This window comes from Vanellus vanellus, assembly GCF_965231255.1.
Source record: "Vanellus vanellus genome assembly, chromosome: 1".
In the NCBI taxonomy this organism is placed as follows: Eukaryota; Metazoa; Chordata; class Aves; order Charadriiformes; family Charadriidae; genus Vanellus; species Vanellus vanellus.
Genome location: NC_138905.1, coordinates 174,855,958 through 174,880,722, shown reverse-complemented (window position 1 = coordinate 174,880,722; position 24,765 = coordinate 174,855,958). Strand labels below are relative to the sequence as shown.

The 24,765-nt window shown below is 35.9% G+C and overlaps 1 protein-coding gene across 1 annotated transcript in view; it reads right to left on the bottom strand.

Moving 5' to 3' along the window:
• The window catches only part of MYCBP2 (MYC binding protein 2), a gene marked incomplete at its 5' end in the record, with an annotated part of 208,140 nt that overhangs the window by 115,590 nt on the left and 67,785 nt on the right, over positions 1–24,765 (bottom strand). Inside the window, 6 exons of the mRNA XM_082498138.1 lie at positions 624–783; positions 1,134–1,338; positions 3,300–3,417; positions 9,557–9,638; positions 10,074–10,193; positions 19,003–19,110. Of these exons, the coding sequence (XP_082354264.1) occupies positions 624–783; positions 1,134–1,338; positions 3,300–3,417; positions 9,557–9,638; positions 10,074–10,193; positions 19,003–19,110 (793 nt within the window). The remainder of the gene's footprint in view (positions 1–623; positions 784–1,133; positions 1,339–3,299; positions 3,418–9,556; positions 9,639–10,073; positions 10,194–19,002; positions 19,111–24,765) is intronic.

Genomic DNA, 24,765 nt, shown 5'->3' with positions numbered 1-24,765 from the left:
ACTGGATGTTACAATTCTGTTTTGGAACAAGGGCTTATGATCTACGCCTGCTCAAAGACTTCAGTGAAAGCAACCACCCCAAAGAATGTGAAATAAATACAACCGTAATTTCAATGTCTATGCCATCTAAATAAGTATCTTTATTTTGACCTCCCAAAATGTCAGAACTGAAAAGCATATTTTTACTCCACTCCTTCTCCTGTTTAAGTCTTAACCACTAAAGCCCAAGAGAAGGATGAAGATTTAAGAGACAAGGTTGTGGAAGCTGGGTATGGCAAGAAAATTATTTAGTGAAATGTTAAGTAGATGGAGGAAAGCAAGGGATAAAAATAAAGAAAGGAATAAAAATAATAAATAAGTGGAATAGATTAGAGTCCCCCACACATCACGGGACTAGAATGAGAATGATAAAAAAGCAAAGAGAAATTAAAAAAATTCGGGCAAGAAATTGTTTGTTTCAGGCTTACTTGAACAAATCATCCAAAAATAAAAGTGAAAAAAGATACATGGAACACTAAAAATTATTTTTCATTTACTAGGGTAAGGAGCATAATCAAATCTCCAGCCTCCCAAAATGCATTAAAAAGAATTTCTATACTACAACCTTAATAGCTATAATCCACACTTGCCTCCAAATAACATCATAGACAGGATCCAGACACACACCAGAACCTTGAAGGTCTTCCTGCTCAGAATCATTGAATGTTTTGCAACTGCCATCTACTTTGTTTATCAGAAGACATTTAAAAGGAGGAGGTTCTGATATTGAAGCTGGTACCAAACCTAGATCAAGGACCAAAAAGAGCAGAAAAACATGAAGACTCCGCTCATTACATGACATTTTCTATGCATGAAACATTAAGTTAGTAGGGAAGAACAGATATACTGCTACAGCAAAAAATAAAACGTAAGATTTATGCAAGAAAAGTTTAGACTTTTACATTCTTATTTTTAATAAAATTAATTTCTAAAGGAGCTAGGATCACTATGTGCAGTATAACTAGAAAGTAAAAATATTTTAATTCTCTCTATTCACATTTTTGATTTGTTGTTGCTCTGTTGTTCACATGACTGAAGCTATTTTTTCTCCAATACTTCTATAAGCATTTAAAATATTATAGAGGTGTTCTTGCCTATTATATGCCTGCTTGCAAATATCTCTGATGTAGCAAGCACATGAGAATTAATGAGAGCTTCGTCAATCCGGAGAAAAGTCTGGTCTCCACTCGCTCCAATCCATGTTGCTTTGCGTCCATATTTAGAGCCTATATTAGGCATAGGTGCTGGTTTTGCATTCCAGTAGGGCATATCCAGAATTGGTCTACCAAGCTGACCTTTCTATAGAGAGAATATAAGAATTAATAACAATAACAATGAATCTCAAAGAGGAACATAGTACTTCAGTAGTTTCAGCATACAAAATTAGTAATTTGGAAGAAAGAGCCTGCCACAAAATTACCTTCAAAAAGCAGTGGCTACCTTAAGTGAAGCATTACACATTTAAATACAAGGAACAAGTTAGAGAGATACTCTTCTCCCTATTCAGTTAGGTTTTTGAGTGAACGTTTTTTTGTTTTAACACAACTCAAACTCTCCATGATGGATAATCCTCCTTTCCATCCTCAGAATCAAATATAAAAGTTTTACTCTCCTTCAATACTCAATACCCTGAATAACTTCAGTGCTAACCAAGGAACAAATTAATAGGAAAATGTTCATTCAGTTTCAGACAGTCTAAATTCCACTCAATTCTGAAATTCTGAATTTACATGGACTGTAAGTCTTACACACCAAATACCTCTTAGAAGTACCTAGAAAACGAGTAGCACACCAAACTCAAGCTAAAAAGAGTATAAAGTGCCTAAGCAAGCACCTCTGCATATGCTCATTAACATCCTCACCTAGGATGTAGGGCCTTATCTCCTATGTATAACTAGCTACTGAGAGATCGACCAACAGTTCTTATAGTGTAACTAAGTATATAGTAAGAACTGCTGCAATAAATCTGTTCAGACTCCATCTATCTAAGAAAATTCATTACAGGCTAATGAAGTCAAGGTAACACTTTATTTAAAGTGGTAAGGGAGAGGAAACATGCATATACAGCAAATACCCTCTGTCCAGCATGTTACTCATCTCTCTACCTAACACTGTAAGTAAACTTAGTGAAGACATTTTCAAGAAACATGCTTGCTTTTGAGCTTGTCTTGACTTTATGATGCTTTCAACAAGCTTTCAAGTACGACAATATTAAAATCAGACACATAGAACAGGTGGTCTAAATTTATTTTTTCTTTTAGAAAAAGAAAAAAAACCCTCCGTCAACAGACAGGCTTTTAAATCCTGTGAATTTGGTTTTTCAGGGGATAATTTTCACTGCAAGTCAACAAAGCTTAAACTTTTATGTGTCCAAGTCACTTTTGACAAAAACATGGGACACCAAAGCTCTTAAAGTCTGAAAAACAACAAAATATTACCTAATCAAAGAGCCATCTTGTGGTACACAATTCAAAACATGATTTTCCACTGCTACAATTTCAGTTTTCACCTTTTATTATTTTTCGTAAAAAGACAGATTTCAAAAGGTACAATTTCTCTTCTGTTATGTTTGGCAGTACGCAGTTTTTAAAGCATCTAAAAATAGCTCAATACCTATATCCCAGCTTTTGCCAAAAGAACATTAGTGGGAAAGCACAAACAGCAGATGACTATGGAGAGATTGCAGTGAGGGGGGTGCAAGGAGGCACAAAGGCCTAAAGTCAGGATGAAGGGGAACTAAATGATGTTGAAGTGTTTATTCAATGAATATAAGAATGGATTCCACATGGACACAGGAGAATATACACCATGTGGATATGAAAGAAGAGCACCAGAGTTACACTGTGTTATACTGAGCAATAATGTCCCCTCAAGTGTAAGCATAACTTCTGCAACTCATTGCCATTTCTATGAAAGAAAACAGGACACTTTTTTCTAATGAATGCAGACAGACAGGCAATAGAATATGCAATAGATAGTTACTTGCAACAATAAGAGTTTGAGAAAACTGGTGCACCTTATAAAATAATCCAGTTTTAAACCAACATCTTCATTAAAGTATAAAACCCAGCAAGAATTTCTGACATCATATTTTTCTAACCACAACAATATTAGAGGCCACATTTTTAAACATAACAGACACAAAAGACATGCAGAAGTCACAAGCAGTTCCATAAGAGCAAATATAAGCAGTTTTGAAAGGTATTTAAATAATACATTAATTACTAGCTTATTGACATAAGTAAATATTATTTCCTTACTGAGAAACTTCCAAATGTGAAAACCTGGCCATCCATTAGGAGAATAGCTGTATGGTTGCTTCCAGCAGTAACTTGTGTACTAGGACCTGGTAACGCTTGCACCAATGTGGGACATCCCCTATATCAAAATAAATTAATTATATATCAATATATGCTTATGCAACATTTAACACATACATTAGTATTATAAGGATTTCAATCACTGTGAAATATATTCGCTACGTTCATATACTATGCGAAATCAGAGTCAAGCAACATCTTGCGTATTAAATGAACAGAGATTTGAAAGACTGTACCAGTTTATGCCCTCTTGTTACAGGGAACCAGACCAAGTAACACCTCTTCAGTTAAACTCAGAAAGTAGCATAGAATAAAAATCGTTAACTTAATATATAATTGTAAGATTATGTTAACATTACTGTAGTTAAATAAATATGTGCATGTGTATATGCACATATATAAAATACATAGCAATAAAAAAATTCTGTTATGAGTATGCTGGTTAAGCACTTAAAAAACCTGTTTGCATTATGAAGCAATTAAAGGTTTATGTGGTTGGTACTCTACTACGACTACCAGAAGCAATATTGATACATCCCTCCACAAATCACTGTCTAGGGAATTATAAAAGAAAGAGAAGGTCTACCCACATCCATCAGCTTTCTAATGGAGAATAAGGCATTAGAAAACTGATCTCCATCAAACTCAGACTCAAGAAAGAAAGAACAAACCTCTCCAAACTGTTTTCCAGAAAGATCTGAAAAAGTCTAACCCCTGTGCCTCCCAAATATGGACAGGTATAAGGAAATAAATTTCCCATTCCAGTAAAAATGAAGGGAAAAAAACTAACAGGATGATCAAGAAGCAAAGAAAGAAAACTTAAAGTTATGACTTAGAATAGAAATAGCAGAAAAGATAAAAAAAAACACTAAAATTTTTATCTCAACCCCAACAAAGTGAACAGGAGCCTACACAAACTGTACCAGACTTTGAATCCTATAATGAATTTCTAGGTTGAAACAGACTTAACATTTATTGTGAACTTAGAAAGACTGTGAATTTGAAGAACAAGATATTCCCAAATAACTCTATGCTGGGGAACTCTGACCCCAGAGAACAGCATCCCTATTCAAACTTACTTTTAAACATGCACTTCAAAAGTAGGTTAGTCTAAAATAAGAACAGGTTGTCTTATGCTGAAATGTGTCATCCCACAGTTTCCTAGTGATGGTTTAGCAGCTGATGTGCAAAAAGATGGGTTATCTGCATGTTCTGATTTTGGCTGAATTGCAGGTAAAACAGAAATTGAGAAAGCAGGAGGAAGGAGAGGCATCGTGTTCAGTAGGGAAAGGGAAAGGGTACTTGAGAAGATGTGAACATATGGAAATGTGGAACAGAGGAATACAGGATGCAGACAGGTTGATGACCTGAAGGAGGGGGAACACAGGTATACGGAAAGAAATTATTCCTTTGTCATGAATGTAGCTTCCAGTGGGTGATTCTAGTGGAGATGGAGAGACTGAAGGGCACCATAAAATTTGGTAGAAGATGCACAACATGACATTCATAAATTTAGAAGCCTCTGTTGGTCTACAGGCACATTGGTTTGGACATCAGTAAGATTATATGCAGAGCAACACCAATGATGAAACATTTTAAAACTAGAAAAAATATTACATTTGCCTCCCATTAACTTTAAGGAAGCTCAAAAAGGCACTGAAGCAGAAACAAAACCATAGTTAAGAACTAATTCAAAAGCATTGCTGTTAAAGGGAAATATTTTTATTATTGTTTTTTCTCTCCCTCAAAATGATGACAGCTGCAGACAGAGTTATCAATCCTATGCTTGTAAAAAAAAAAAAGTGAACATTTCATCTCTTTGACGCATAAAAGCTAAGATATTATCACCAAAACTATTTATCTTTCTGTTTTCCCAATTGAATCTGTCAGCAGTGTTACCTGAATGCCGTGTATGATATTCCCTTGGCAGCAGCAGAGCAAAACCAGAGAAGCAACTAATGTAGAGATATGTAGTATGTTATCCTCTTAAATAGCTCTTTTAAGATCACCCAGCTTTTGGAATGACCAACTACAATGTATCAACTGATGAAATGAACAGCAAAAAGCTTAAGACACTTAGCTACATCAAAAAAAAAAAAAAGTAAAATTACAGAAAAATAGTTTTCATAAAAGGAGGAGTGATTTTTGAAAAATACAGTAAGTTAGTTTGACTGATGTATATGGAATTTAAAACGTGTGATACTACTGAGTATTTGCCAATCACTCGGAAACTCAACATAGAAAAGCTCAGCATAGACACTTAAGAGTCTGACAGACTCTTTGGACAAAGTTTTGATAACTAGGGTTTATCCATTTGAATGGGAGAAAGCAAGAAGTATTCTTCTGGGATGGAGCCGAAGGACACATTGGTGTCAAACTCACGGATTCTTTGGCTTCTGGATATTACACAGGTACTTGACACTGGTCAATCACAAAAGACTGACCTCAACTATAAAGGCAGTAACCTGAGGTCCCTTGGGAAAATGTAATATTACTGAATGAAAAGCAGCAGATATACACGCATCAGCTAACTCAGGATCCTGCAGAAGCTCCAAATGCATTTCGGCTGTCCACACCAAAACCCTCTTCCATCCTGAAGGATAAGCATTTCTGGAAGCAGATGTGTTCTTTGAAAACTTGTCCTGCATTAACCGTTGGAACAATCGCTGTCCATGGTACTTATCCAGCCAACAGCTGGCTGCCAGGAAGATGTCACTTGGGGCAGCTGACCGTGGTGCTGTAAATTCAGGTTCACTGTGGGCTGCGACTGTGTAATGGGTAAAAGGAAACCAGTAGCAACTTCTGTCGATGGCAGGCAGAGTTGGATAGTATGGAGTTAAGAAGCAAATGGAAATTTTTAGGTTTTAGGGGTAACTGAAGTCTGGTGAAAATGATGTAAATGAGAGACCTGCGCTCCACTGCTGAAGTAAAATAATCAGACAATGCACCTAGAAACACAGTCCTATCAGAGATGATAGAATACCTTTTTTTTTTTCCTAGAGATATTAATAGGATATAGTCTCTACGTTTTGTCTTCAAATAGAACATAGCTGACTGCCCACAGAATGTCTGCTCAGTTTTCTTCCTTGTTATTGTTGAACCTTTGGAAGCAAAAAAAATCACATCAGGATTGTCTTACTTCAGTTGTTCCATTTCTGGAGCTTGACTGCCAAATCATGTGCTTGCTAAGGTACTGCTGAAGTCAGCAGTTTGGATAAGAAATGCAGGCAAATATTGAACAATAACAAAAAGAACCTGGAGTTTTAAGTCCCAGCTTCTTGAGAGAAGCACCAGCAACAAACAGGCCTTTGCTTACCTGAATACAAGACATGCTATTTTTCACTAAGACTAGATACAGCAAAGCATTTTTTGCTTCCACTGGGTTTCTATCCACCAGCATCTAGTTTGAGGAGAATGTAAGCAGAGACTGACAAATCCTTCATGCAGTGGATAGTTCATCAACATCTGCCACTGTGGATTTTGCAACAGAAAGCCTATGCAGACTAGTTTAACGGCTCCAGCATACTGATATGGAAAAAATGGTCTCCCAGGAACCAGATCACTTGCATTTTAAAGTGGTCCATCTGTAAACGGTTGAAGTCTTTGCTGGAGGAAGAAAACTAACATCACCTTGTGCATATTGCTTGTTCCTCCACACCATTTTAGTTCCATTAACGATATATTGAGAATCACATCATCCTGTTCATCTGCTGTTTTGTTTGCTTGTATGCATTAAAAAAATAGTCTGAATTCCTTCTAGGGTATCTAATATGCCTCATTCCTACTGAAGTAGGAGGAAGAATTTGTGGTGTTTACCATACTCTAATAAGGGGGTCCAGAATCCCCTTAATGAAGGAGTCTGACATGTCTGGACAGGTGCTTAGAACTCAAAATAGTTAAGCATTTTCAAGACTTTTAAAAATATAGCTCACTACTAAACCTTTTACACTGCAAGACAGAAGTCTCTGAAAGAGTAAGACATCAATCACTGCCCAGGAACGTCCATCATTGCTTCATCTGGCAATGAAGATTGCTCCCTCAGATGAAAATGAGAGTTCCTGCACTTTCCCTGACAGTTCTTGTTTTCACGGTCCTCCATATTTAGATATACTAGCTAGGCTGCCTAAATATTACTACTTTTTTTTTTCTCCCCTGTCTCTCTCTGCCGGAAACACAGTCGAGTATCAGTTCCTGGATTCAGAAGATGATGGTCTTCCTGAGGTCAATACAGGCAATGTGACACACTGCATGACTGACATACCACTGACCTGGCTGGAGCTGGCCATCTGAGCACCACTGCGTCCCAACTGAGGTGGAACTCTGCATAAGGATTCCCTGTTTCCTTCTCTGAATCCCTTACTGTGAGGGCAGAGGAGAGATCTCTACTTAAAGCTGGAAAAAGAAGTACATCAATGAGGAAATTATCATTTGAATGAGGGTGCTAAACAGCAATGTAGTACTATAGCCAGTTCTCATGCACAGGACATACTCCAAATTTCTTCAAGGCTTTTTCAGACACTCTCTAGGGTCTGTTGCAGAATGACACAAAGGTCAGTGCCAAGTCACTTGTACCTCATCAGCTTCTAGGCCCAGTCAAGCACTATCCTTTGGCACAGGATGTTTCGTGTCCTTTTCTAGGATCTCAGTTAGAACTACATTTGGTCTCCATCCAGTTTCTGTCTAAATAAGCAAGAGATGCGGGGTTTATTGCCTGAAATACTGACAGATACAGCAGATAGCTCCGATGCCTTTGGAAAAGCCAAGCGATTTCATCAACGTTGGAAATAGGAGACAGTGAGTTACCAGTACAAATGCCACTGCTATTCGTATCTCTTCAGTCTTTAAGACAGAAACTGGCCTTATTCTAGTAGTGACTCGAATTGCCAGCTAAAGCAGTTGTAGCTTGGAACAAGTATCCAAGAATTTCCAGGAATCAAAAACAGAGTGATATGGCTCTACCACAGGCAGAAACACAGACTACATTCACCAGTCCAATGCAAACTGAGTAGGGGTAACACTTTAGAGACTACCATCAGACACAGCAGTCATTACAAAAGTAACACTTCCAGTAAAGTTTCTTTCTTCCTTCCCTCTCCCCCATTTGTTTAGTGAATCCAATGAAAGTGTTAAGAAGATGAAGATTTCTTCAGAAACTTGACAAAAGAAATGAAGTCTCCAAAGAGATTAGGAGGACAGATGTTCAGTAATTTTCATCTCACTGCTACAAGAGAAATGACAGAACTGAAGACAGGTCATGGATGGTCCACTCTGTATGCCTTTTACATAAGGATACTGGGCATTACTGGACATATACAAAGCCTCAGTGATTCCCACTATTTAAAATCCCCTGCCTTATGTGTTATACGGTATCTGTACATGCCCAAAGAACATTATTATGTTTCTTTTTATGGCAGGACACTGATTTTTTTATTTTAGCAAATAGATAAGATACTAAAGATGAAATACTAAGGGTGAGATTGAGCTTCACAATAAAGATACCTATATTTAATTATCTATGCTCTCACTGTAGTCGATGAAGATCAAGCCCATAAAGCTTACAGGGCTACTGAGCATACCTAAAGTAGATAAGTAGTGGGTGGTCAGTCAAATAGCTCTCCACACTCTGTTGACTTCTCTATTTCCATTGACCACAAAGAAAGCACCCTCGTGCTGACATCCAAATTAAGTGTCAATATACGCTGAGACCCAAGCTTAGTCACTTAATTTTGGAAATTAATAATAAAACAAAAAAATGAGATTTTATCATAACTGAACTACTGTCAATGACGTAACAGAAACAGGGTAATCTAGGTTTATGGCATAATACTATTTGAATTATTGCATGTGTAGTATTTTACAGAAATAATGATCTCTTAAGGAGATTTCAATGTCTTTCTCATATATGTAGGGAGTATTGAAGAGACAGAAGTATTTCAAACTCAATTACCAAAGCTACGTTAGTAGTTATGCACAGAAGCCTTCATGTATTAAACAAGTTACTCACTCAGTACAGAAGTACTGTTACTGTATCTATATGCAGAGGGTTATGGAGAATAAGGGTAGAACAAGAGCTTATCAACTTTATTTGGACAATATTTGAGTTTTCACACTTGCTACCTAAGAAGAAACAAAAATTTTGCCACCTTTTATGCAGCCGTACAGCAATACACAACCACGTCCGTCAATCACCAGCTCACCTGGAATTAACATCACCGTGTCCAAGTTGCCCATGCTGCCCATATCCAAATGTGTAAACATCACCACTCTCCATCAAAACCACTGAAAACCAAACAAAATAAAATAATATTTTTCTGACATACGCACATGTTAACATGGTACTGCACCAGTGCTGGTTAGGCTTTCTGAGCAGCGCAGCTAACGATCTCTACTGAAACACTAAGAGATCTATACCAGATTCCACAACCCATCACAGCTAGCATCTTGCATTTATGCAAGGCTAGAGCTGTACCATGCAGATGTTTTCAAATGACTTAAAAATTGTGTAAAAGCTCTGATGTAGCTCAATATATGATACTTATAGTCCTTTCCACTGTTGAAGGACAGTGTAATAGGCTACAAAATGATACTGAAACCTTTTCAACCTTTAACATTCCTGCATACATCATTACTGAAAAGTAAACACAAAGCATTGAACACACATATGACAACATTAAAAAATAAAATTCTTTGCTATAATTAACACTTTTTTTTTACCTGAATGGTGAAATCCACAACTGACTTGTACGGCTCTCAGTTCACAGTCAAAGCGGACAGCCCCTGGTGGATAGGTTGTGATTTTGCTGGCATCCTTCTCACCTCTTTCTCCACTTCCATCTACAAACAAAGCTTATAATTATATCCCATGCCTTCTAAAAGACTTCTATTAGACAAATGAATAGAACAAGAAGAGTAAATAACTACCCACCCCGCCATTTGTAAGGTAGGGGAAAGAACTGACAGAATAGTAAGAAAGACAGCTCAAAATGCGGCATCAAAGTAGATGTGAAAGATGACAGAAACTCTACTTATAAACAACCTACTACAAAGGTACACGCTGGAAAATATCACATCCTCTAAAGCAGAAGCTTCCAAAGAGCAGACAAAAATGACCAGCAAAACAGGAAATTCAAACAACTTCAGAAGTTTTGCTTAATAACCCTTATTCTTCAATAAAATAGCGTAATGAAGTAGACAGAAAGCGCTGCAGTTAAACTCAACAGGTATAGCCTGGTCTATTTTTTTTTCCAATTACTACTCATTAAAGACTTTACTTGACTCCATCTTGGCCATATAGCCCTTGTTCTACATAACTAAGAATTACTTATGCAGCCTATTTCTAATGATGCCAACATATCAACTACTAGCATATCTGTTTCATGTCTGTTTACAATGCATTTTTAGACATTGTTTCTGCGATTTCTTTTAGTAAGCATGAAGGGCATTATTGGTTCCTAAAGTCAAACTGCTCTTGCATCAGATAAAAGCACTGAAGTGACAAATAAGCGTATTATTTATAAACTTCTTGAAAGCCACTGTCTTCTCCAGAAATCAGAATGTTTACAGCATCTAACAATTACAGTATCATTACACTATATGGTCATAGTATAACAAAGGACGGCAGTTTCATAATACTTGCAGGAAACCAACAAGAATGACAGAGAAATAGACAACATGCTCTTCACTATTCAAACACCTATACCTGTGTAGAAAGCAGGCAATGAAAGCTCTAAAGAAAGTGCATTTTCACAATTAAAAATTTTCTATATGACTGCAGACTCACTGTCTCTAGAATAGAAAAAATATATTCAGTGAAAAATAACTGCACAAATGAGATTCCATATTCTTTCTGTGATATTTCTGACCGATTACTTCTTTACAAACAAAATTGATACAGGGAAACAATTGCTGGTCGAAGCATTCAAGGTGTTGTTAATTTAGATTTATATTTATAATTTCTACATTTTTTCCTGAATAATCATTAGCAGAAGTCTGAACTCTGAGACTTCATTATTCAGTGTGTAGCGTAGCACTGAGACTTAGAACTCTTTTAGACTTAAAATATTATTGTTTTCATACATATTGCTCAAACTTTATTTCCTTTTTATTGCATGGAAACTGCTGATACAGTAAAGTAATTTCAGTACTTTTATTAGAAATCAGTTTTAACAAATCTTATTGTTTTGGAAATAAAGTTTTCTTTCTAGTGATGACCAAGTACTGAAATTATATGAATCTCCATGTAGTTTACATCTGTAAAGGAATATTACATGTAGGTATTAAGTAATGCTTTTGAAGAATTAGGTTTAATACCATAAGTAAAAATCCCTTTGAAAATGTGGGTACCCTGCACCAAAAAGAATTACACTTGCCCTACACGTTGGCTATGTGTGAAATGGAGACACGGTAAAGGAATTGCCTGGCTCTAAGAATTGCCATGGGATTTTTGAGGTTTTTCGAACAGCATCAGTTGTGTACTATTAGACTGTATGCACATTAGAAGAAACTTTTCTGAAGTCTGCAGCTTTTTTTATATTAACAACAAAAGCAAATACAAAGAGACAGAACCACTATTTAACAACAAAAAGCCCTGAAAATACAGATTTTTTTTTTCTTTCTACTCGTGTAAATCTGCCTTAACATTCTTCTAGTGTTTTAGTTAACAATTTGGCTATTTCTCAAATAGACTACCTTTGAACTTTTTATGCCTACTTTCACATTAAACTTTACATGTCAAAGTAATCAAGAGGCAGTTCAAAGGGCTAACATTGCCACCAGAATTATTTATTCAGCAATCAGCCTTACTGCTTCCCTCTTTCATATAAGCTGTCTGGACAGGAGCAGAAAAAAAGCTAATTGTTCGGGAGGTCTATGTGTGGCCCCTGTCTCCCCTTGTCCCTCAATCATTGATGACTGTAATCAAAAATGTAAGCTCCCCCACTGCGCAAATGCACTTGAACAGTCATCTGCCAGGAATGCATATGTCCAGTAAGTTTGTGTCATGGCTGCGTGCACTTCCTAGAATAAAATGAACTAGACACACAGCAACCATGTCACCTAGGTACAGTTTATATTAGCAAAATTTAGCAGATGTTGTATTCTGCTGCCATAACAGTGGCACATCAAATGATCTGCAGACACCTGAACATGTGAGGTACGTGTGTATTTCCTGCTTCATTGTAAGAAAAACACACTGCTCTTAAGTGCTTCAACAATTACTTATAAATAGTTGAGGACTGCTGTTTTCTCAAATGATAAATATGTGATACTGCCTTTAAATAAAAGATGATCCTAGATATATTACCATTTTTTCCAAAGTTGCAAGATATACAAACAAGTACATTCACATGAAACAAATTGTGCAATTCTTTGGGGGAAATAGGTTTATTTTAAAGGAAAAAGTTTTACAGAGTTCACATTTTCCTATTTCAAAGCTAACTTTTCAAAGCCTTTAAGAATGCAGGAATGGAAGCAACTGACTTCCATGCATACTGTTGCTTAAGTGTGAAATTTGCAAACTGAAAATGGAACTCCTCTCAGCCTTCATTGTATGGTTAGTAAATGTCTCATGAATTTTCAATCAGCTGCATCTTCAGAACTTGATAAGCACTCGAAAATAATTTATGTGCGGTGAGTACAACCCCCTTGTAACTAAAAAAAGTAAGATTCAGCTAGTCTTGTTTAGGGAAAAAATGTCTTTTGACTAAAATATACAAAACTAAATAGAACATCACTACTCGCCTTTAGGGCATACTTTTGGGCTATACTGTTTATCTGTATACTCCATTACATGGCCAATGCATATCACATTTTTCCAGCAGCACTGGCCAGGAGAACCAAGTTCTACCAGCTCTTACACTTAAGAGATAAGGCTGGAAATAAACTGGGTCATCCCCTTTCCTTTCTGCACTTTCAGAGTCAACATTTTTTTTTGATATGTGAGTGAAAGCTGGATGCAGAAAGCTTATTAGCATGTGTCTCAAGGAACAATTTTAACTACGGAGATACATGCTTGCTTTTCTTCAAACAATTGTGCATATATTCTTTTCATTAGAAATAATATCAAAACAACCATTCCTAAAAGGGAAGCATAGACTGAATGAAAGACTACTGAAGCAGAGGCTCTTCTGTTTGAATGAATGGAACTTTATAAGCAGAGCTTCAGACTACTACTGAACAGAAACTTTGACTCTTCCATCTCTCAGTGAGGACAAAGCACGAAGGAAAAGCTCCAAAGTGCATGCTTCCTGCTGTCAACACTGAAGTGTGAGCTCCATGAACAACTTCACAATGATGGGTTTTCATCTTGCCTATCTTATACAGTTGGGGGAAGGAAAGCAAGATAACTGGAAATACAACCAACCCACCCCCTCCCACCTCTCCATTTTCCTTAGAAAATTCTTAACTCCTGAAGACACATTTTCACTCTTGAAACATGCTCAAAAGTTCTCTTGGCTGATATGGCTACCACATACACACTAAAAAAAAAAAAAAAAAAAAAAGCAAGCTTCTTTCCAGGAATGAAGAAAAAGCTCATTCAGTCCCAACAGCAAGTGAAGTCATAATCTATAAATGAGAGTTCTGCTGGCAAAAAAAACCCCAACATTGTTACAGAATGGCATCTCAGACCCTTGGTCCAGATCTGAGGAAAAACATTTTGTTAGTGTTCCTCAGCTGCAGTAAGTGTAATGATATTTCATTTCTCACTGACCATCTCTGGAGGAGGGATAAAGTGTTTCTAAATGTGTTTCTTCTCCTTTAATGCAATGCAACCATACACAAGAAATTCTTAGAATAACTGCCTCTTTTTACCACATCATTTGCCAAGAAATCTTTGTTCCATTCAGCAGCGATTACCTAAATAAAGCACGTCAGTCAAATTACTGGTTAGTATCTGTGATGTTCAACCCTCACAGGATGTTCTGAATGCCTTAATAACATCTATAGGCTTTATACGCAACTTGAACAAATCAGCCTATGACTTCAGCTTCTTGCCTGTCCACCACAGGCTTCATTTGAAATACTTGCAACCAGTATTATAGCTACAGCACAGGGGGGAAAGAAACCTACTTCTGGCTGTGAAAATCATCCATCCTATGAGGGCAGAAAAAACCCCAAGTCTATTGGATGTTTGAGAGGTTGCTACAGAGCTTATTTGAGCTTGTAGGTGAAATCTGATATGCAGAATCACAAGTGTACAATGCTTATGATAATGTGATAATAAACTTGCATTGTAATTACAAAATCAGTAATAATTGTGTCCTGAATTTTTGTACTAGGATTGGCTTACCTCTTCAGCACAGCCAAAAAGCAAATGCAAACAGGAATTTACTGGCCAAATCACGTATTGCATTATCTAACCTGGATGCAAATAAAACTGAAATACTGAGCAATGGCAAAGCGCATCCGTCATCTCCATGTACTTATTTTTCTACACTATATGAATACAAACCAAAAGATGTGTATTTGACTGAGAGTATGAATTCTCAAGTATTTCCTGTGCCTTGGATAGCTTGCCAAATAGAAATGTGTTTTGAAGGAGTAGAGATCCAACTCTAGACTCTTTGCAATAGAAAACAGAAATGAGGAAAGCTATGTTCAATGCTGTCTTCTTAAATGAGGTATTCAGCTTTAATTCACTAGTGGACAAAAAGGCACACATTTCTGAGTTACTTTATTCTCCACAGATACCAAAAGGACCTTACAAAATGACAAAAGTAACTTTTCAAATCATTTAACAAGTGTAACTTCTGAGGTAAGTCATTCAAGTGGTGGGTTTATTTGAGAGACAAGGAAGCAGCAACAATTCTTGAATTCTAGAGAATGAATAAAAGCTCGTATTGATGCTATACTTTATCTACTTATTCAATAGAGGGAATTTCTTCAGCAATTTCTTCCCCAGCTGACCAGCTACTGCTGGTCCTCCTTTGTTTGTGATTTGCAGCGGTTCACAGGTGTAAGTCCCCATTTGTTGTATATGACGTGAAGAGTTATTCGTAACCTCTTCAGAATTCTGGGCAACTTCATCTAATTAAATTTAACCCTCCAAAAAGAATTGCTGAATGATGGGGAAGAGAGGGGCTGGTATGAAAGATAAGGAAGTCTGAATAGAGAGAGAGAACTCATGATAGCAAAAATGGTATGTATAGAGAAAGCAAACCTTGTTATTAATAATTATTTTAACAAATTAGTATTTGTTGTCATAATAAAATATGACAACAGCTGCTGATTATGTATGCTTGGGAGGTTTGACATACTCTCACATTCTTCAAGCCTCAAATTCCAAGAAAGTCCCTGTCTAAAGCATCTCCTTATTGATGTCAGTGTGCAAAAAACATAGTAAAGAAAAAGCAGCTCTGAAACAGTTTTGGTACAACTTATATCTTCTTAAGCAAATAGCAAAAGTCTTAAGCAACATATCTTTAGTTGTGTTTTGAACTCCTTTAGGAATACTTAGCACACAAAAACAAGACTAGGAGACTATGGAAAAATATGAAACATATAAAGACTTCAGTATCATTCACTTCTATTAAGTCTTAGATGAAGGTTTTCATTGTCAGCTGTCTTTCTACGGGGAGTGCTTCGAACTACTTTACCTTTCAGACGGTGTATTTTACAGTTAAAAAATAAATTACAAGTAAGTTTTCTTGAACATCTGATGTATTAGCATTTGCAAAAATGGTAGATATATAGCTTGTTCCATCCATGCAGGTTCAGCTTCACGTAACCTTTGTTCTTTTGAGGGTATTTGGTTTCATATTGTTTAGAACTTTTTTTTTCATTGGCACTACTCCCAAATACAGGAAAAAGGTGCCATTTTACTTGCAGAACCTCAATTGACTCAAGGAGTTTACTTTGTTTTTAATTGCAACTCAGTTCATTTCTACCGTTGAGAAAATTCTACAGACTTCCATTTATCTTTTTTACTCATATCCCCAATGATAAAGTCCACAGGGATTGGAGATGCAGATTGGGAACTCACCTCATTAAAGAATGAGGATGAAGCACAAAAACACTTTTCTTAGCGTCAAAGCACTCCATGAACAACAAGAAGTTGGTACCTACTCCTTTCTATCTATACTTGTGATGGATACACAAACATAGATCAGAAAGACTATGATTATGCTTAATATGCATGTTTTGTAATAACAAGGACCTTGATATGCAGACCCTATAAATGTGAAATGAGTAGATGACAATGGCAAGCTTTCCAGAAAACAGGTATTTTGATGAAGTTGAAGGAGTTTTCAACTGGGCAATTCAACAGAAGAATTCCACAAGTGAAAAATATGTCGATTTGATAATATGTACAAGTACATATCAAATATTCTATTTAAGTTAGGCCATAATTGTCAGTCCTGAAGAAGCTGTTTACATTTAAGTTTATATGTCATTATCAAGAAAAGTTCTGCAGCTGCAAAGAGAGAAGCAGGAACAGGTACTGGCAAATTTAGTACTGGCCTCATCAGTACTACCAGTTGAAATAAATTTTCCTTCCCCAAAGGTCTGGAAGGTGTGGTTGGTGTGAAGAGTTACAAAGCTACTTTAGCAGAAACCTCTGGAGTAAAAATGCCAGTTTGGAAAGCATCACATTCAAAAGTAAACCAAAAGAACATGCTTATTTCAACGTTACAGTGTCCTTTTACTGAAGCCAACATCCCTGCCTCAGACTGATGATTGCTTTTACATTCTATGTATAGTTAAGATTTTTAGATGAGGTCTACTTCTTGTCTTTTTCATGATTCCCACCTTCCCCATTACTTTGACAACAAACTACTTCACCAGTTTTCCTTCTTCCTTTGGAAGCTTTTCCAAAACTTAGGGAGCATTTATAGTTTCTAGTGGAATTTAAGGTCATTTTTTGAGAAGCAATCTTCTGAGGCACACAAGGGTCTCAAAATTTACTTATTCAGAGATGTTTCAGTCTTCTTTATCTGTTTAGCATGAGACACAAAAAACTAAAGAAACTGATGGTTTCTTTGCATATAGCCTTCCTCGAGGAGAATGTTCAGTTCTACAGAGCATATCTGACAAAATCTTTCACCACAATGCAGACCTTTGCATTGTTCTTACAACTGCAAGCAGCAATGCCAACCTTAAACTGACACTATGAATGTCTTGTAAGGAGATACTTGAGCTCCAACTACTAACACATGCCAAAAAAGTACAGATGTAGGCAGGATGAGCGCGCTCCTTTATGCCCTTGCCTATGAGGTCATGGGCTTGCAAGTAGTACAAATAGCAGTACTATCCAGCCCAAGAATGCTGGTCATCAGCAAACTGTCAACAAATGACAGCATTTAGGTTCTGTATGTTTTGTCTTTCAGCATTCAATCTCTCCCAGGGAGATGACAGGTTATTCTATTTAATCCATCAAGACTTACAGCTCAGATGATGTGTTTTCCAAATAGACTGAATATATGTTATGCAAATACAAAGGATCAGATTCTGCTTTCATTTCCCTAAAATAAACTCGAGACCATTTTATGATCCAGTATATTCATAAGTAGGTAGGCCTATCACCCCCACACACTGAGATTATATCCCAAAAGATTTCAAACTGTCATACAATTTGTTTGCACACATGCCAAATACTATCACTAATTTCTGTTGATTCAACTGAAATGCCATTCTAACAATTCTTGTCATATTTAGCTATTCTTTAAAAAGTAGTTGAAGCGTTCTGGGCCCTCAGCATTTTAGGAGTTTCTACTTACTTTGATCAGGTCTGTAATCTACATTTTATGTATTTATCCTTTATATATAAATACATATGTACATAAACATCTAGATACAGATATATACAAACTACAACCAGATTTGATACAGCTGAACTTTAATATATTCAGCTTTTCAGTTTTTTGGTAATACACTGCTTTTACCTAAAAAAAAAAAAAAAAAAAAAAAATCACTTATATCTGAACAAACTACACATTTAGAAATTCAAGGTATAATCAATTGGCCTTCCAAACATACAAAAACTTAAGAAATATCAGATGCCTCCCTACGCACATTCTGCAAAAGAACGTTTAACTCAAGAATATTGCAGTATAAAACCTGTACTTTACTTTGCATTCTCCCCAGTCAAAGCTAGAAAAAAAAAAAAGTGTTGTTTACATTATTTTTAGTATTTCACTTCTAAGAAAAGTCTTGTTAGAATATAACATAGCTATGAAAAAATTTATGCTAGAATAACAAGTCTGAAATTGGTATGTTAAAGCAATCACCCCAGATATACAACACAAACATTCATAAAACCAACACAAATTCTACGCAGCAGTCTGAGTCACTGGAAGAAGCTCAGGTTTCCTACAGTAAAATTAAAGAACCTTCAGAATGAGACAGCATTAGAAATGAGAAGAGACACACAGAAAGACAATGCATATTTCATCAAAAAAAAAAAAAAAAAAAAAGAAAAAAAGGAAAGGAAAACAAAGATGATGCAGACTACCAAACATTGACACTTTTTAAAAAAGGTTCAAAGAAAACAAAAATGTTTTCTTTCTCCTCAGGTAACAAGATACTAACAAGAAGAAAGGCAGAACCCTTTTTGTGCAGTTCTTTGAAAAGACAGATTCAGCACATGGAAGAAGTGACTAGGAAGATGGGCTTATTTCCACCCTAGCCAATAAGGAAGACCAAATACCTTTGTGCTTGTCCCGTTTATGCTTTAGCTGTGCTGGATGGGGTCTGATTCTGGCTAGAGCCTGTTCTCGATGGTTCATAAAAATAGGACCAGGAAATACAAGGGGGCCTGAGGAGAAACATTTTGCACATGCATAGGAAAGCTCACAAAATGGAAACAGTGTGTTAAACAAAATTCAAATTAAAAGCAATGAAAAAAATGAGTAATAACTACATAATAATCCTGTTTTCCTAAATTCAAAAAGCCCTAAATAAAAGAAAGTTGCCATTTCTTGATAAGACCAAAATAATATGCAAAGAAGCAATAAATATCCCACAGTGACACTTTTATGTAACTTACATATACAACTGTACTCCAAGTGAGAGAAATACAAGACTCACACTGGAGTAAAATTTGATAGCAAATATCCATTACTGTCTCTAATAGTTAAAAAAATAATTATCACGCCTTACTTCCTACAAAATTACATATACTCATTTGGAACATCATCATATCAATGCTAAATTTAAAAAACAACTGTACATGTATTCATAATTACCATATTTAAAATGCAGAGTTATCACTTATAATAAAAACAGCTATCAAAAAACACCTGTTCCATGAAGAAAATTACTCAAATAGTATGATTTTTTTCTTATCTACTTACTGATTTTGAAATCTATTTAAGTTATTTTAAAATTATTTCCCATTTACATAAAGGCATCCAAGAGAAGATTTCTATTTGAAGAAAGCAATTAGGTATGTATTTAAAATTTTCTCCAGACTACTTTCTCTTTTTAAAATCTAGACCAAAGCAGTGCTGTATTAAGTTTAATTGAGGCTGATTATGTGTACATCATGGAACAGCAATCTGTTCCTTAAAACTGTTTTTCCTCTATTTAAAGGTTAAACACACCACCAAGAATTTCTTTGGAGGCATCTCCTCCTTCCAGAAGTCTCCCGTTCAATGGAAACTATGAATTAGGAGCAGCTAATTCTGCCAAGTGCCACTCTCGCCACTCCACAAGTTCCCAGACCCTGGCCTTACATGGACTTTCAAAAAAACAACAACAACAAAAAAAAACACTACAAAGAACCCCCCCCCCCCAACCCCCAAAAATCCAACCAAAACGAATAAACACACACACCAAACAACCCTAAATCAGACTTTGTGTCATGTTATTAACAGCTTATGTGAAGCTCTGAAAAATGTAGTCGTCCTCCCCCTTCCCCAAAAATCATTGATACTCTATTTCCTTAGCTGAACTTTATTGACAAGTCAATGTAGGCTAACTTTTCATAAATGCCCATTGTCTCAGGTTTCCTGCTGTCAGCTTTAGTCCATCAGTTCCTTCACTAATAGTAAATAGTACAGAAAGAAATTTAAGTGGAAGTTAGGCCAAATCTATCTTGCTTTAGAACCTTCAGATGAAGCAGCCTGTCTTCACACAAAGATGTTCCCAAATTTCAGCATTAACTTAAAAAAAAGAAAATAAAAAATATTTTAAAAATCCACAACTGCCTATCGTTGAGATTTATACCTACATTAGCTAATATAATGGCAAAAAACCTCATTAATCATGTATGTTTCTACACACAGCATAGACTTCTTTTGTTTTGGTTCTACTGCATTTATCTGGACTCTCTTTATCCCAGAACAGGTCCCCTTGTTAATTAAGAACTCCTTCTGATGATCAAGTATATTTATTTGCTTTTGCTTTACCTTCATCTTACAGATTCTTCCTTTAGTTGTCTTGCTATTTCTCCCACTTATCACAGTCTCCTCTCAATAGATATATTTTTGGTAAAGATTACCTACTGCCAGGCCACTTGCTGTGTTTAATATCCTATTTCCCAGTGTTTAGACTTACACAAAAAATTATACCACTCTTTCCTTCTGTTCAAGTTGCAAGGCAGATAACTGAAGAGTATACTGAGGCAGAGCAAGAAAAGGCAAGAAAGGAGAGAGAGATGAATGATAAGCAGATTGTGAAAGCTAAAAATGTTTGAAGGGCAAAAGATACAGGGGAAAGCTGGATGAAGAACAGGAAAAAAAAATGAAGGAAAAAGAGGGAAGAAAGAGAAAAGTAATGGGACTTGCTTGTTGAGAAGTTCTTAATGAAATGAAGAGCCTGAGAAATAGAGAATGGACATGACTATCACACAAGTGAAACACAGATTAGAAAAGTTGCAAAAAGAGATGGAAGGACTGCAAAGAATGCTGCTTGAAGCATGGCGATCTAAGATATTCGCGGGTGATCAAATAGAAGAGGTGATCTCTAGGTAACTTATGCAAAAAAACTCTGAAGTTCCAGAAAATACCTGTGCAACAAACAGCCCAGGGGATGAGAAACAGCCCTGAAGGCAGCCTTTGGCATTTTAGTGCTAAGAGCAAAGATGGCAAAAAAGAGAGAATTTCAGGAGGCCAGAAGGAAGTGAAGTAAATTAGGGTGAGTAAAAGAACTACAGGAGATTTGGGACATAGCGAATGTTTAGGAAGCAGAAAAGGCTGGCAGTTCCAGCATGGTGCTAGCACACGGCTGCCTTTAGTTGCTAAGCCACTCATCTGAATTGCACTTCGCTAGTCAAGATGACAACTCTGTAACAGCATCTAACCTCCTGACCAAAGCAGGATTTATCTTTGCTTCTGGATATTCCTATATACTCTGCATTCCCACCTATTATGTAAAAGAACTTGAATCCAAAATAAAATTAAATGCAATATATCTCCATTTCATAATAATTTGTACCAAATCGATGCAACAGGATGTGCAAGTCTGTCATCCTCTTTGGCTTTTTATGCATGCTAAATCTTAACGCAATCAGAATATGATAGGAAATATCTACATTTTGATTACATTATGTTGCCTGCATGTTTAGTTATAGGCTGGAACAATGTAAAGTACCTCCTCTCCCTCCAAAATAACACCACAGGAAACAAAACACTGGAGTGCAGATATGGTCTGTATTGAATTGTTCTACTTACATCGGAGGTTGTCTGTACAAAGGGAGCCATTTGGGTACTATGAATTATTCTGGTGGAACAATTCAGCCATCCATTATACACTTCCTTAATTTTGTTAAAAAATGCCTACAGAGTATTGTTTGAAATACTCTTCTGGAATCCTCTAATATAGATCTACATGGGGATAATTGCTATTCTCAGTTATTTTAGTAGCTTAAGTTACAGACACAAGCAAAGGAGAGTCACTGGTAGACTACAGTGCTGCTATTTTAAATCAGTTGCTACATAATGCAAAATGACATTCACTCTCTCCCTTTATTTTTCACAGAATGTTTTTCCATAGCTAAGCTGCGAGGTTAAATATCCCTAGCCTGAGAAATGTCAAGATTAGCTTTTCTTTCTTGGTCCTGCAGGATGCAGGCCTTTCGAGACAGACTTTGTCTGGCAGTGAATTAAGAGCATAAATGAAAAAAAGCATTTATCCACAGAAATAATTTCACTTTTAGCAAAATAGAATGCATTTATTAAATAATGCAGTGGACTACAGCAAAACATACCCAATTAATACAATCCTACATGCACATATGTGCTTTTGCATTTTGCTGGGCCATCTAAGCACTTAGACAGAACTCTCAAAGAGTTTACTATTTGATTTGAATTTATATTACACAATTTGATTTCTTCTAGTACCTTTCCCTAAACAAATGCTATTTGGCAAGCTGTGATTACAGAAGACTGAAATCAATGATCTCAAATGGTGACTTCTACACCAGTGCACTGAATGTAGCAGGCTACCTGAAAAAACAGTACACGACCACACAGTACAAATTAAGGTTGCACAGGAGAAGTCCTAGGTTGGATGCCACTTTATGTTGTAAAACCCTATTTTTGGCATCCGGAATACTTGTAAGAGAAAAACCAGGCAGGTGTTGTTTTGGGGTTTAAAATAATAAATTACGGAGGCAACCCACTAATACAGAAAAAATAGTTATCTAATAGGTTAACAGGTGGTAAATTTTGAAGAAAAATATTTCTGAAAATGAAACTGGGGACAAATGCTTAGTTTCAATTCTACTAAAAGTAGAAAACTTTATACTGAGATAATGTCCCAGATCTATAGCCTTAAGGGAAACAAAACTTATATTCCTACGAGGCAGGGATAATAGTTAAGGCGCATGCTCTTTAAAATAGTATTTTTCAGACTATGACTAGCAGTATATTATTATGGCAGAAATATTCACAGAGAATGTCACTGTGCCATGCAGACAACTACAGTTAATTGCAGTTTGCTTCTTTTGGTCAAAACACCGAAAATAAAAACAGGATACATGCCTCTTTCTGTGTTCTGAGAGCTCTTTTCTACTGACACTTAAATCCTCCAAATCAGACGTGGAAGAAAAGTTATCAGGGCTTTTAATACTGGAAAAAGAGATGCAGGCTAACAGAAACAAGCAAGCAGGGCAATTTGGGTGTGAGAGAATGAGATGGAAGTAAGTTTTATGATAATCATAATTTTGACACTTTCTCTCTTCTGAATACTTGACTTGTATATATTATTAAATAAATGTGCAAGATTCATTTCTGTATATAAACACATAAGGTAAATCAAAACACTAAATATAAACTGGAACTGTTCTCATTAAGTCTATTGCAAATCTGAGTTCTAAAACTATAACAGAAATATAAATATTTCTACTTTAAAAATCACCTTGTTAACAATCGCATTGTTAACAATAATCACCTCTTTCAGACAGAAATCACAAACTCAAATACAACAATGTAATTTCACAGAACCATACCTGCTGGTCATTCAGGACAAAATCCTATAGCTTTTTCTTGAAAGCATTCTTGAAAAGAAAGTCATGTATGGATTTGATATTGCTTTAATTAAAAAGAGGGGGGGTTTGTTTGTTTTTTTATTTGTTTAAAGAAACTTTGAAACAAATGTGACCTCCAGGTCCTGAAAGTATCAAAACAACTATTTAGCTAAAACTATAGAAAGAAGCTGCAATAGTATTTAATAAAAAATATTGCATTTGAATAAATAGTTCTGATGTACATTTAGGTATATGTTCAGCAATGAACTTAGAATAGCGTTCCTGACAAACTGATTCTAAGCCAGTAGTGGATTGGGAAGATGTTAAACAGACTTATATGATATTACCATATTTATTTATTACCTATGTTTATATTATATTATGTTACCACAGTAAAACCAATTACTGAATCATTTACAGTTCAGAAAAATCAAAAATTGCCTAAACACAGGCAGCCTCAGATAATATTGTCTCAATACATGGCAGTTTTGACTAAAATTAATCAATGTCCTGTGGAGTTTTTTTGTTGTCCCAAGTAAGACTGAAGGAAAATAATTCTCCCTTTCTGCAAGGGCATCTTTAGCTAAACATTAGTTAATTACACACCAAATCCGTATCTCAGTAATGATCATCTAAAGGTTTTTACATCATTGGCTGAGAAAGAGAAATTGTGAAATACTAGTGAACCACAAGACCATTTATTATCATCATATTTTTTAGCTTATTAAATATAGTTTGTTTAAAAAGCTATTTTCACATTCTCACAGCCTTCTATAAAAAAAAAAAAAACAACAAACAACAGAATTCTGTTTAAGCAATAAATTGAAAAATTTGACTACTTCTAAATTCTGTTACTTCAAATACCAATCTGAAAAAGTTGCAGGAATGACTTTCAAGATTAGCTCACTCAGTAAACTGTAATCTTAGGTTGAGTACGTTAATTGCACAATATGACCCAGGGATTTCTGTAATCCATTAAGACATGTTTTCATGCCCCCAATA